Below are 14,187 nucleotides of genomic sequence, written 5' to 3' on the forward strand. Positions count from 1 at the left end.
GGGCCCAGTGGTGGCGCCTGTAGTCCCAGCTACTTGGGAGGCTGAGGCAGGAGGATCGCGGGAGCCCAGGAGTTGGAGGCTGCAGGGAGCTGTGATGATGTCATGGCACTGCAGCCTGGGGACAGAGCAAGACTCTGTCTCAATAAAAAGAAAAAAGGGAAATCATAGCCACACAGCTTTATTTCAGACTCTTCTTAATGTATTTACTTGACTTTGCACCAGACCACACTGTTTTGACCACGGTAGCTTTGCCACGATGTTTGAAACTGAATGGTGTCGGCCTCCAGCTTTGTGCGTTCTTTCCATAGCCGTTTTGTCTTTTCTAGAGCTGGTGCGTTTCCATATAGATTATAAAATCGGGCCGTGAGCTCCGCAGTGTCGTGCCAGGGTCGACTGGGATCGCTGGCAGAGGCGGCACCGGCGGGAGGGGGCGCCGGCCTGGGAGTGGCGCCTTCCGTCCCCTCGGGCCGTGAACATCATCTCTCGCCCCTTCGCCAGGGTGTCTGTGCCGCTGCTGAGGACGCTGGACCAGATGCTCGCCAACGGCTGCTTCGAGGTCTTCGCCGTGGAGGAGGAGTAAGGATTTGCTTATTCACTGCGTTTCCGGTGAAGCCCAAGTAGCTCACATTTTAAAGAAAGAGTCATCCAACCCAGAGACCAGAGTCCAGTGTGTCAGGGTCAGTTTGCAGCCACGCTGTCCCCCCACCCTGGCCGCAGCGGGGGCGGAGCTGGGGCGGCCGCGCTGTGCACCTTCGGCCAGGTGGGCAGGGCGACTCCGGGCACCCCGTTAGCTCAGGGCAGTGAAAGGGCCTGGGCAGGGCTGGGCCGGGCCAGGATGCGGGAGGCCGTTCCCCGCGTCTCCTTGGTTTGCGCTCCCTCCGCCTCCTGTGCGCAGTCGGCTGCAGCCGCCTCGGGGACGTCCCTGACCACGAGCTCTGACGCTGCCGTGGTGCCGGGTGGGCTTCAGCGTCTCCTCAGGGGCCAGTGCTCTTGCTTCTGAACTGTCCGGTGGGCCCAGAGCAGCATGTCTCGGGTTAATTTTCTCCTCCTGAGGGCTCTGCTCAGCGCTGGTGGCAGCAGCGCCGGGGCTTTTTCCCGTCATCTTTCCGTGTGGCTCGTCCCAGCCTGGGTAGAGGCCTTGCACTCAGGCGCCGCCCAGGACCCAGCGAGTCCTCACGGCCCTGGGAAGTCACCTCCGCGCTGCCGCTCCGCTGCGAGCACCCAGCTGCCGCCTGGCTCGGTGCTCCCTGCGGGAGCCACCGTCTCCCGGCCTCTGCGGTTCTCCACTGTCGAGGCGGGAGGCCAGCGTGTTCTCTGCGACGCCATCTTCTCAGGTACCGTGGACGCTTGTCAGTCGGCGTCAGCCCATCCTCTCGCTTTGCTCACGGTGTGTCCCCGGCTGGACTCCTCACACCTCCTGTGGGGGCGACGCCCAGTGTGTCTGTGGCCCGTTACCCTCTGACACACACCGCGGGGGGCGGCTCGCCGGGGGTCCTGTGTTTATCACGGGAGTCCCAGATTGGTCTGGGCATCTTTATCTTCAGCTGGGTCCTTTGATCTCTCACGTCCAGTTTTGGTTTCAGCCATTCAGAGGCGGGTCTCTGTCCTGCTGTCCTGGGCTGTCTCCTGCCCTCCTCCCCCCTCTGCTTTCTATCTGATTAACAGAATAATTTTTATCATCCATTTTTCTCATATTTGGGACTTTTCACTCGCTCTTCTGTTCTCTTGATGGTTACCCTAGAACTCACACCACCCTTGACTTACCACAGTCGCATCTTCAGTATTTTGTCCCCGTGGGCAGCAGCGGGGGTGCTGGGCTGCGGCCGCTGCTGCTGTGGCCAACCGCGCTTCTCCCCTGCCCGTGTCACTGCACCCATTGGGCCCATCCTCCTCTGCCCGGGGAACGCCCCTCAGCCTCGCTCTGCTGCGCTCTGGTTTCACCCGCAAGTCATTTCAGAGGGTGCAGATTCTGGGCAGCTGCTTTATTTCAGCACTTTAAACATACTGTCCACGTCCTCTGCCCTCCCCTCCTGGGCGGATCTTCTTTCTTGGTTGTCCCGTCGTCACCCTCGGTGGCCCTGTCTGCGAGTTGCACACGCTTCCTCTTTGCGAGATGTCTCTGAACTGCGGTTACATTTATCTGTGGAGTTCTTTCTTTTGGGTTTTTGCATCTTCTCAGATGTAGGTTTTTTAAGTGGTTTGTTTCCAACTCTGCCACATCCCGTTCTCTAGGTCACAGCTCCCTGCCGACCTTTGCACGTCTGGCTTCACCCTCTTGAATGTAGTTGTCCTGGCGGTTTCTCTGGGTGCGTCTGATCTGGAGTCTGGGGGTGTTCTGCGTTTTCCCCTCTGCTGCTCTCGCTGGATGCCACACGGGGAGAATTCCCGTCGGCAGGAGCCGGGGCCTGGGGCGAGGATGTCTTTGGCAGGCAGGACTTCAGTTTGCCTTTTCTGGGCACCTGAGGGCAGTAGCAGCCTGGGGTCTCCTTGACCCTCCAACAGCCACGAGGGTCTTCTAGACCTGCGGTCCCCAACCCCTGGGCTGCGGACCGGACTGTCGTGGGTTGTCAGGAACCAGCGGCTCAGCAGGAGGCGAGGGGCAGGCAAGCGAAGCTTCATCTGCACTGACGGCCGCTCCCCATCACCCGGGTCACCGCCTGAGCTCCGCCTCCCGTGAGAGCAGCGGCGGCATCAGATGCTCACAGGAGCGCGAGCCCTACTGCAAACTGCGCGTGGAAGGATCGAGGTTGCGGCTCCTTATGAGAAGCTGAGGCCTGATGATGGGAGGAGGAGCTGAGGCGGTGATGCTAGCGCAGGGGAGCAGCCGCACACACGGATTACCCTCAGCAGGGAGGTCTGACTGCACAGTAAATGTGATGCGCTTGAGTCATCCTGAACTGTCTCCTCCACCACCACCCCATCCATGGAAAAACTGTCTTCCAGGAAACCGGTCCCTGGTGCCACAAACTTTGGGGACCACTGTGGTCTAGACCGTCCGCGTGACGGAGCTGGGCAGCGGCCCCAGCGAAGGCAGGTGTGCCTTGTCCCCGGGCTCGTGCATAGAGTGTCCGGTCTGTGTCTTTGCCAGCACCAGGCTGCCGTTCTTAGCGCTGTTGCCATGGGGCTCAAACACCCTCTCAGCCCTCTGCAGAGTTTGCAAATCCCCCCAGGTCCAGAGCAGCCCCAGGTCCAGAGCAGCCCCGGGGCCAGGCTCGCCTCCCACGGAGGCGGCAGTAGTGGAGACACAGGTGTCCCGGCTGCTACTGTGCTGAGAACAGGCTGTGGGGTCCGGGGAATCCAGGGGAGAGAAGGTGGCGGCCTGGCCAGGTGGTGGCAGAGCAGTGGGGGACAGCGGCTAGGTTTGGGTGCCGTGGGTGTGCCAGCGGGTCTGCTGGCCACGGACGTGGAGGGCGAGAGAACAGGGAGCCCAGGGTGGCTGCTCTGGGACAGCCGGACGGGGAGACACGGACCAGGGACCTTCTCACGTCCAGCTGGAGACGCTCATTCGAGCCCACCCAGAAGCGGCGGGTTCACAGGGCTGGAGCTCGGCCCACAGTCCCCAGAGAGCGGGTGGGGTGTGAGCCTCGGAAGTCACCAGGGTGTAGACGAGGTGGCCAGGGACTTGGGCGTCGACCTAGAAGGGACACGGAAGCAGCAAGGCCCACAGGGATGGAGTGACGTGGGCCTCAGCCCCTGACGGTCACTTGGTCCCCAACACACCTCAGTGACCTGGGGAGAGACTGGACGGAGCCTGGGGGTGGGGGTGGGGACCAGAGACGCAGCGGACGCCTTGCAGCGACGGTGAGGACTCGGGTGGGGCCGGGCTGGGCTGCTGGCCTGGTGCTCCTGCTGCTCCCCCAGCGCACACGGTGCGTTCCTGGACTGTTGCAGCCCGGGAAGTGGCTGCCACAGACCCACCTAGACCGCAGTGCCCCAGCGCAGGGGTCACCAGGGTTGGGTGGACAGACAGGCCTGGTGGACACTGGCTGTTCCTTTGACCCAGGAGGAGGTGCTGGCCGGGGCTGGGGCATGTGTCCCTTGGTGTCACATGACATTCGGGCCGAGTCCTCTTCCGTTGGGGTCAGTCGGTTACGCCCATGTGATCACGTCATAACCATGCCAGTGGTCCGCCCACCACATGTTGAACTTGTGGGTGCCATATACACGAGGAGGGGGCGTCTCCTCTCGGCTGCACTCACGGGGGCAGTGAGGGAGCCGGTTCCCGTAACCTGGCTGTGTGTGACCAAGGGGCCTGGCCCTCCAGTCACTTCGTGGCCGCAGCTATCACCAGATGTCACCACGGTGTGCGTCACGTGTGGCCTGTGGGTCGCCCTGAAGCTCATCTCTAGATGGCGTGTTCTCCTTCCAGCCACCCCTTCTGCGTGAAGCTGCTTGCGCTTTGCAAGGAGGAAATCAAGAGGTCCAAGGACGTCCAGAAGCTCCAGTCGAGCATCGCAGTGTGAGTTTTCCGTGCTCCTGGCGGGGATGGCAGCAGGGGGCCTGGCGCAGACTGGCAGCTGCCGGCGGGACAGAGCAGTCTCATCACAGAGCTGCCTAAAATCGCGTGTCCCGAGGTCCGCAGGAAACGATCTTGGTGGAGGCTGAGGCACCCCAGGTGGGCAATGGCAACTGCCGGGCGTTCCCGCCGGCGCAGGTGAGCTGCGCCCCGCTCTGCCGCCTTCCCAGGGCAGCCTCCCGCCGGGGAGCTGGCGTGTGCGTGGGGGTGAGTCTTGTGCAACAGGCCCGACTCTCCTGACACGCCCCGGAGAGGGGCCTGGTGTTCCAGACGCCTCGACCTGCAGGGCTGCAGCGCACGCTCGGCCAGGGTGTGCCGGACGCCTCCCGGCTCTGCAGATGCCCGAGTGCCCCGCGGGGGCGCCTCGGCTTCCAGACCCCACTGAAGTCTCGGGCGGAGGGCGGTGCCGTGGCTCACGCCGGCTGGGCGTGCTGTCTCCGCAGGTTCTGCGGGATGGTGCAGTTCTGCGGCGCCGTGCGGAGGCAGGTGCTCCTGCAGCTGTGTCTGCTGCTCTGCCACCCCTTCCCCCTGGTGAGCCCCCCGCCCGGTGGGCCCCGGCCCTACCCTCAGGGTGGTCCCGAAGGAATGTCGCGTCCGCACGGTTTCCAGTCAGGCTCACACACCGGGGCAGAGCAGGGCCTTTGATTCTGTTCGAATGAACATAGACTTGTGGCTGCTTGTCCCGTGGGCTCGGGCTCCGCCCACACTGCAGCGCCCCCCACTCCGCCCCCCACAGGGTTAGGTCGCTAGGAGTTCTTTCCTCTGGCTGAAGAAAATCTCTTTAAATGATCTAAAGGTGACGTGTTCCTAGAAAGCGAAAGCAACTTCCACGGAACACTGTGGTTCTCGAAGCGGGGGCAGACCCTGCCGTGTCCCAGCTGTCAGCAGTGCGGGGTCTTGGGCCATCGTGCGACTCAGGCATTCTGGGTGGGCCTGGGGGTCTGAGACCACCCACTCGGTGAAGCGTCAGCACCAGGGCACAGCCAGGCAAGAAAGCAGCCGAGACTGGAACTGCTTCTCCGATACGGGGCAGGTTTTAGGGAAGCGTTGAAGGGCGGTCGACCGGACCGCAAGAAGCCCCTGCCCTGGTTCAGCTCAGCGTGTGAGATCCGCTCCCTCCCCCGGCAGGGTCCTGGCGTCTCTGTGGGTGGGGCCGTGGCGTTTCCCTCCCGCTGACACTCTGGCCCCGTCGCAGATCCGGAAGACCACGGCGAGCCGGGCGTACGAGATGGTGCTCACCTACAGCGACGTCGTGGGCGCCGACGCGCTGGACGAGGTCCTGGCTGTGCTCAGCGACACGGCGTGGTGAGTGAGGCCACCCACGCTGGGCTCCCCGTCCCCCCGTCTCCTGAAGCCCTCTGGAGGGAAGGAGCTCCCAGCTGACAGCTCAGCCCTGGTGTCACGGAGGCCAGTCGTGTGAGCGCGGCTCACACCACACACGGGGCTGCCGGGCCAGGCAGGGACGGGGTGTGTCCGGGGGATAATTCTCAAAGTGGAATTGTTTCTCTCTCTCATATAATTTGTTGTGAGTGAAGGGAGGGGGTGTTCTGACCTCAGACAAGCGTGTTTGTCCTGGGGGCTGCTCTCCTGCTCGCCACGTGGCCATCCTGGGCACTGTTGGCGGCTGCTGTGGCTGTTTTTGCCGTTTTATTCGCATTGGGTCACCCTGGGGAGTGACAGCTTCTTCCCCGAATACCGCTGGGGGTGAGCGAGACGCAGCGCAGCCGTTCACGCTGCCACAGGAACGCGCCGCCTGGGCCGCAGCCCGCTGCTTCCAGAGCCTGCAGGAGCGGGGGCCGCTGCGCCCGACCCCCCTGGGAGGCCCTCGGGCCCGCGTTGTGGGTTCTTGAGATGAGCCCGAGGAGGACACGTTTCAGAAATGAAGAGGTGCAGAAGGAAACGGGGACGAAAGGTTTCCTCCCTCCTCTGCCCCGGCGTCCGCTCCCTCCCAGGGTCCCGTGGGCGGCTTTTCTCTCGGTGGATGGAGCGGCAGGTCTGAGGTGCGTGGACTGGGGTGTGGCGGAGGCCTGCGCCAGCGCAGGGCCGGGAGGTGCCTGGGCCGACCACGTGGCCCTGGGAGCAGCACCAGGCGGTAGTGGTGATGGCGCTGTGCACACGCAGGCATACGCTCACGTGTACACATGCACACGTGCACACACCGTCTCACGCACACCGGAGTACACTCTTCCATGAGGGGAGCAGTCCTGTCACGTGTTTTCGAGAAAATGACTGAAACTCAGAGGTGGTGCCGGCGTCTAGACAGCATGGCCAGGGTGGGCCTTGGAGCGCCACAGTGAGGCCCCACGCCAACCCCAGAGCGCTGGCACCAGCTCTGTCGGGCCAGCGTGTCCTGCCTGCAGGTGAGGACGCGTGTGACGTGTTCATACGTGTCTCGTGCCCACAGCGAGGAGCACAGAGGCGGCCTCCGGGCCTTAGGGCTTCGTCTGGGGTTTCCAGTCATGGGAGGCGCGAGCTTCTTCGCTCCCAGAGCTCCCCGGCAGAAGCAGCTGTCTCGGCGCAGCGGGGTCGTCCGCCCAACGTCCCAGGGACGGCCCCACCTCAGACACGTTTGTCCATCGTGTTTCCAACTTGTAAAAGCCACCAAGGCACGTTCTAGAGCAGATTCCAAAACCATCAGCTTCAGGACAGTGGAGTGTCCTGAATCTCAGGCGCCACCGCTCCTCTTGGCGTTGAGGGGGGATTAGGGCGTGGGGTCCCCCCAAAACTAGTCCCCTTTAAAAAAATCCTTAGAACTCAACTGTATCACAAAAGAAAAACAGACCCAATATTTCTGCACAGCATTGCTAGGTTTTTTATTTTTAGTGAGAGTCACAAATAGTTCAAATAAAACCTTAAACGTGCTGCAGCCGCTGTCCTCTTGCATGTCCCTGCTGTGCGGCGCCTGGTCAGCTCTTGTCTGCGGGAACCCGTCCCCCGCAGGTGCCGAGGCGGGGTCGGCCTCGCGGAGGAGACGCGCGTGTGAACGTGTCTGTTCTGCCCTCCTGCCCGAGCGAGGGTGTGCCCGGGTGTAGGTTTCTGGGGTGGGAGGTGTCTTTTCTGCGATTTCCACCCAGTTTAAGGCGACGTGGGGTCTCTGCACACGAGACAAGAGGTTTTCGAGACTTTTAAGGTTCGTGTCGCTCACGGCTTCCTCCTCTCCGCAGGGACGCGAAGCTGCCAGCGGTGAGAGAGCAGCGGAACCGCCTGTGTGACCTCCTGGGCGTGCCCCGGCCCCAGCTGGTGGCCAAGGTAACCCTGCGTCACCCCCTCCGCACTACGGGGACGTGAGGCACCGCGCTGCCCGATGCCCTGTCATCTAGAATGTTCCGGGTCCCTCAGTCACACCACCAGCCCTTTGTTGAGGGGGAGAGTTAGGGCGTGGGGTTCCCCCATAACTTGGAATTTAAAAATAACTTTATTACAAAGGAAAAACACACCCATCTCAGTGCGTCCACGCGCAGCACAGGCTTCTGGGGCCTCTGGGGTCTGGGACCGGCAGGGCTGGCTCCACGGACGAGGTTTGGCACCTTTCCACGTGACCACGCTCTGCTCCGTGCCTGTTCAGGCCTTTCCCTGTCTGCCTGCCCGGGTTCCTCACGTACTTTGCATGCCGCAAACATCCGGGTCCAGGAGGACCTTCTCATCCTTGGATTTAGTACGTTGCAACTCACTGTTTCCCTTTTTATTGAGTTTCATGACTCCTGCTTAAGGAACCTCTGCCCACTTCCAGGTTATGTTGAGTCTCCAGTTTTTTCTGAAAACTTTGTTTTAACTTTTCCCCTGAAATTCACGGTCCACCTGGAACTGATTTTTGTAGCTGAGGGGAGGGCACGCGCGTGACTGGCTCTGGGCTCTTCCACGGACCCATCTGTCCAGCAGAGACAGGTGTGTGGTATCTGGCTGTGTCCTCCCGTTTTATTTTCTTCAAGATCGTCTTGAGTTCTGGGCCCTTTGGGGTTCTGTAAACTTTCAGAATCAACTCACATTTGCGCGAACGACATCGAGTCCTCCGGCCCCGCGGGGCGCGTCTGCGGTTTTTGCAGCAGAGACCATGCCGTCTGTAACTGGCCCACAGTTCTCAGATCATCTCTTGGGTTTGTTTTTTTTCTTCCATTCTTTTTTCTCTTTGCCGTTTAGTTTGGGAAGTTCCTGTTACCTTGTCATCTTCACGCTCACGGACTCTCCTCGGACACGTCTGGCGTGGCCTTTCCCGGCGCTGTTCTGTTCCTGTCGGCTCATCGATCAGTTGTCTAAATCCCTTCTGTCATTCCAGCGCCTGGTGCTGATGCTCGATTCGTCTCTCTGGATTCTGCTTTTTCTCAGCACATCCTCCGAGCTCTTGCCGAGAGCGGGTGTGTCGTTTGGGTCAGGAAGAACGGAGGTGAACAGGCCTTTGGCGCGAGGGTTTGTTTTTCTGGCTGGAGCTGCTCTGTCCAGTGTTCGCAGCGGCTGCGTCTGTTCCCCTGACCTTGGGCTTCCCTGCGTTCTTCTCCGGGAGACGGAGTCCTGCCGCCCCCTCCCGCAACCAAAACCCCCGAACCCGGGGGGGGGGACCAGGAAGGCCGCCGGGCCAAGGAAGAAAAAGCCCCAACCGCCGGGCCCCCCCCCCAGAGCCAGGAGGGTTTCGGGGGCCCCGCAGCGTCTCAGCCTCCAGCAGTTTGTCCCAGCTGTGCCTGCAGGTGTGGGGGCTGCGCCAGCCGGGCCAACCCCAGCGATGCTCCGCACTCGCCTCCCTCCCGTCTCAGGAAAGGGATTCTCAGCGTCTGCGGCTTTTCCTGTCGGGGGACGGGTGGCGCCCCCAGCTCCTTACCGGTCGCGGCCGATGCCAGCGCCCTGCCCATTAGGTCATGTTTCTGATCACGCCGCGCAGGCCCCTCAGAACCGCCTGGCTGTGCCGTGGTCTTGCCCTGCCAGCTGCGGAGAGGTGGGGACGTGGCGTCTCGGTTCCTCTTCTGCTCCGTCACCTTCCCAGCGTGACTTGCCAGGTGCTCCTGTGCCTGTGCGTGGCGGCGTCTTGGCCACCACTTGTAACGACGCGTTGTGCCTTCGAGCCAACGCCGACACAGCCGCACCGGACTCCTTGGTCTTTGTCGTGTTCTCCTCCCTCATTTCACCTTCGACTCTGCCCTCACATCTGAACGGAGCGCTACCGTGCGATTGCTGGCGCGGGCTCACGCCGCCCTCGTTCTCTGTTTGACCCTCCTGGTCAACGTTCCTTGTCTCCATTTCGGTCACTTTGCTTCCCCTTCAGCCCCGCCTGCTGGCGACCCGCCCGGCCATCCCGGTTGCGTCTGGGGCTGGCGCCCGTTCTCGGCTGCCGTCTGCCCTGTGGGCCCCTCAGCCGCCCGTTCCCTGCGCCTCACTGACGCGCGTTTTCTTCTGGGCGCTTGCGCTTCGTTAGCGTTTCTGAGATCTTTGTCTTTTCCTCCCTTCTCTCCTCGCCGGCCCTCCTGGGGCTGGACGGGCCGTGCCCCCCACCCTTGCAGGAACCGGGGGGCAGTGATCTGGGCCAAGTGACAACCCAAGGGGTGAGGATAGCGTGAGCATCGTGACGTGGTCTCTCCTGGTTCCTTGGGTGTGAAGGCTTCTGAATTAAATGTGCTTTTTACATTTTTATTAGGAAATATTTCAAACACGATGAAGGAAGTTAGAACAGTATTGTGAACCCTACCCTCACCATGCGGCGTCAGCCGTGGCGGTGCCCTTGTGGGGCTGAGGTCGCATCGGCCGTGGGCTCCCCGGGCAATGGCGCAAACGCAGCCTCAGCCCTCGCCGTGGACTGCAGATCAATGGGGCGTCAGCCTGACCTTGTCCCGTCTCTTCCACAGCCGACCCACTCCTGAAGCCGGTCCGGGGAGCTGAGCCTCAGCCTGCCCGGGCAGATGCCCTGTTCCCGAGGGAGGGGAACCAGACGTGCTGGCAACACGGGAAACCTGGTGCCACGGTCCCTCCGTCCATCGCAGGCTGGGGTGCGGCGCCATCCGGCCCTTGTGGACACGTTGTCACACGTCCCACGAGGGGCAGTCTGTTGGACAGAACGATCAGCCTTGTGGCCCCGACATCATAGATGAGAACCATGACTGAGCTTCACCTCGGACATGGACACAGACGTCCCTCACCTGCTGACTTGCGACGCTCCCAACAGCATGACGAGAGCTCACCCTTCGACACGTCACAGTGACACTGTCAGAGTAAGACCTCCATCGTGCCGAGAGCAGTAACTGTCACTCGCTGGAACTGCCCGGCCGCACTGAGTTATGGAAAATCAGCCTTGCTCACGTGGGTTGTAATATTTGGGGCCAAATCACTTCCTTGTGAGGCCGTCCTGTGCGTCGCAGCGTGTTCAGCGCCAGCCACCCCCTGCCCAGCTGTGACAGCAAACATGTTTCTAGACGTTGCCAGGTGTCTCCCGGGGGCAAACTGAACCGCTGCTCTAGCGTATAAAAGCAGGAGGAACATGATGGAGGCTGGATACTCTCAGATGCGAGGAAGATGCTCAACAGAGCAATAAACTGTGACGACATAAGCAAAACAACGATGGCTCGTGTGGATTTTAAGCACGTAGAATTGCTCAATCAAGATGGACAACAGTAGCATGTAAATCAGGGCAGAGCTGGTGGTTGGATTTAAAGCATCTCGTGTCTGTATGTTCTGGAATAAAGTACAAATAAAATTGACTTACCAGCTTGGCTAAGCATGCATGCCGAAATATTTGGGTTCACCACAAAAAGTGTTAACATATGGGGACTATAACTTCTTCACTGGTAGGGGAGAAAAATGGAATAAGTAAAAAGTACTATTAAAAATGCAAGAATAACAAAAAAGGACACGATGCAAAAAATATTAGCAACATTAGCACACACAATAAGCGTAAATGGATTAAACTCTCTACTATATGACAGTTCTCCAGGTACAGAACAGATTATACTACATGTGATTTACAAGTGACACACCTGAAACACAGGCATAGACAAGGTCAAGAAAGCTGGGCCAAGGTCATCAATAGAGGAGGTGCCTGTATTAGTATTTTTAAAAACAGAGTTAAGGCAAACAGTGATATTAGATCATGACGATTAAAGATTCAATAGGGAGATGACAGAACTTTCCTACCCTTGTATGTACCTAATGACAGAAATCGATCGATCCACCACCATGGTGTATTTTATTGAAATTGACATATCCAATGTAAAATTGGTAAGGTGGTGTTGAAAAATACAAGCTTGACCTAATGGACATGTACAGAATGTGGAACCTAAACGTGTGTGAACACATGCAATTTCAGACTCTGACACCACAGACTTTTGCTTTAAAACACGTGATTTTTAATAAGGTCACCATTTTTAAAAAATGGTTTAAAAAGAAATTATAAAATATGTAACGAAAGTTAATAAAATGCTGTTACCCACAACAGATGGATTGTGCCTGTGTGTATGTATTACTGCGTGTGCTCAGGACTCCAGAATCCCGTATGTATTTAAGAAAAGCTGAAACTAATGCACTAAACATAAGAAGTGAGACTAACCCTAAAAGAGAGTAGAAAGAAAGAATTGTAAGACTAGGATTTATGAAAGCTTTTCAACATGGGCCTAACAGAGCAAAAAAAAAAAATTGAGGGAAGGGAATGGAGCTTAATAAAAAGGTTCAACAAACCCAAACGGCGCTTCAGTGAAGACTCACCCGGGCGGCTGCTGCCGGGTCGTCAGCTGAAGAGCAGGAAGTCCTGGCCCTCCCGCAGGTGCAGCGACCTCAGGTTGTCCTCGAACGCGCCCCCCGTGAGGTCCTGTTGGGGGAACAACGGGCCTGGCTCAGTCGGGACCCCCTTGCTCACAGGGGCGGGGGGCTGGGGGTTGCCGTATCCACCTCTCACGTGGTCTGCGAACTTCTCTGCCATTAAAACCAGATGCTTCCACAGGTCGACATACTCCATTAAGAGAGTGAAAAGGGGAGGGGCCAGAGAGGGCTGCGGCCAGGTCGCTTTCTTCCCAGGTCCTGCTGGTCACCGGCTGGGGGGGGGGGTCCTCTGAGGCGCCCCTGCCCCCTGGCCTGGGCCCTCGTGGCAGAAGGCAGCGAACGCCCCACCAGAGGGACTAGAAATGAAACGAGTGCGGCCAGGGCACCCCGCCCATGTGCCGGGGCCAGAGCAGGGAGGAGGCCCCTCAGACAGAGCCTGCTTCTCAGGGCCAAGCCGACCCCGTCTGACCCCGTGGCTTTGCGCCTCCCATCCCTGCAGCAGGTTTCAGGAAACACCTGCAAGGCGAGGGCAGGTGGGCGGCCCTCAGGCCCACCCCTCAAGCCAGGGTCTGCAGACACGGCCCCGCCCAGCACCCGAGTCTTGGGCCTCCAAGCAAGACGCGGGAGGGACCATCCGCGCCCGTCAGACTCGCCTGTCCGGGGACCCGGCTGTGCTCCCCTCTTGTCACAGCCCACGGCTACTCCACCACCCAGAAAACGCCGCTGTCCCCATGCTTTGCCTTTGGCCTGCTCTTAGCTCTGCTCCCGGAGTCTGCAGAGGAACCACGCCAGCCCGGTGAGCATTTACGCCACCTTTGAACGAGACTCCGTTAAAACCAGATGCTTCTCTGAATTGACATAGTCCATTAGGAGAATGAAAAGTCCAGCCGCAACGCAGGGGAAGACGCTCGCAGAACAGAAACCAGCCAGGCCTAGAACCCAAGGTACAGTTAGTTAGGTGGGGAAGGCGCACAACCCAGTAGACAAACGGGGAAGAGTCTGACCGGAAACGTCACGAGTAAATCCGGGCGTCCCACAGAGACCGAGGTGCTCAGCCTCAGTGATCAGACACGTCTTAAAGCCACGGTGGGCGTTTTCCCCAAGCCTGGTGGGAACTGAGTGTGCCCAGCCCACAGCGCCTGGGCGTGTCCCCGGCCTCTACTTCATGGTCACTGTCCAGAGCAGGGCCCGAGTGCAGGCACGGTGAGAAAACGACCTAAGCGGAGGTCGGCAAGCGATGGCCCGCAGGTCAGACCCAGCCCGCTGCATGCCTTTACAGTTTCATCAGAACACACAGGACGTGCAACCGCAAAGCCAACGACACTCACCGTTTGTTGCTCAGAGAGCAGCTTGGCCACTGGTCCTAGAGCACCTACGACGGGATGAACAGCCACGCGCCAGGTCAGCCTCCCGGCACCGCGACAGGGCTGGTCAGCGTGGCACTGCGTGTGGATGCGTCCCTGAGCAGCACGCTGCCCATGCGGACGGAATCAAACGTCTGTGTTCTCACGTCTGGCCTCTCTCAGCGTGTGTGAGGCATACACGTGTTGCCATGTGTGGCTGTCGTGGAGTTTCCACGCCTGTGTGTGGACACCGTCGGGGGCCTGCAGGAGGCAGTTCCCACTTTGCTGTAGGTGACGCCGCTGTGTCTCCCAGGTCTAATCCTTGGAGCGGAAATGTGCGTCCTAGCAGGTGGCCGTGTCTTTGGCGTCTCTAGACGATGCCATCCAGGTGGCCGGCCAGGTGACACGCCCACTTGCGACACGTCACAGGTTGTTTCCTTATCATGTTAAGAAAACACTGAGAAGCGCGGTGGCTCATGCCTGTAATCCTAGCTCTCCGGGAGGCCGAGGCGGGCGGATTGTTTGAGCTCAGGAGTTTGAAACCAGCCTGAGCAAGAGCGAGACCCTGTCTCTACTAAAATTAGAAAGAAATTAATT

General features: G+C 59.7%; 2 protein-coding genes across 2 annotated transcripts in view; one reads left to right on the forward strand and one right to left on the reverse strand.

The window, feature by feature from the left end:
* The window catches only part of TBCD (tubulin folding cofactor D), a 133,380-nt gene extending 124,944 nt beyond the window's left edge, over positions 1-8,436 (forward strand). Inside the window, exons 35-38 of the mRNA XM_012656443.1 lie at positions 4,370-4,459; positions 4,960-5,047; positions 5,712-5,821; positions 7,681-8,436. Coding sequence (XP_012511897.1) covers positions 4,370-4,459; positions 4,960-5,047; positions 5,712-5,821; positions 7,681-7,804 — 412 coding nt within the window. The 3' untranslated portion in view covers positions 7,805-8,436. The remainder of the gene's footprint in view (positions 1-4,369; positions 4,460-4,959; positions 5,048-5,711; positions 5,822-7,680) is intronic.
* Positions 8,437-10,246: 1,810 nt separating this feature from the next.
* Positions 10,247-14,187, reverse strand: part of B3GNTL1 (UDP-GlcNAc:betaGal beta-1,3-N-acetylglucosaminyltransferase-like 1) — a 95,713-nt gene continuing 91,772 nt past the window's right edge. Inside the window, exons 13-14 of the mRNA XM_012656363.1 lie at positions 12,194-12,296; positions 10,247-11,167 (exon numbers count right to left, since the gene is read on the reverse strand). Of these exons, the coding sequence (XP_012511817.1) occupies positions 12,216-12,296 (81 nt within the window). The 3' untranslated portion in view covers positions 10,247-11,167; positions 12,194-12,215. The remainder of the gene's footprint in view (positions 11,168-12,193; positions 12,297-14,187) is intronic.

This window comes from Propithecus coquereli, unplaced genomic scaffold (genome assembly GCF_000956105.1).
Source record: "Propithecus coquereli isolate 6110/MARCELLA unplaced genomic scaffold, Pcoq_1.0 Scaffold501, whole genome shotgun sequence".
NCBI classification, from domain to species: Eukaryota; Metazoa; Chordata; class Mammalia; order Primates; family Indriidae; genus Propithecus; species Propithecus coquereli.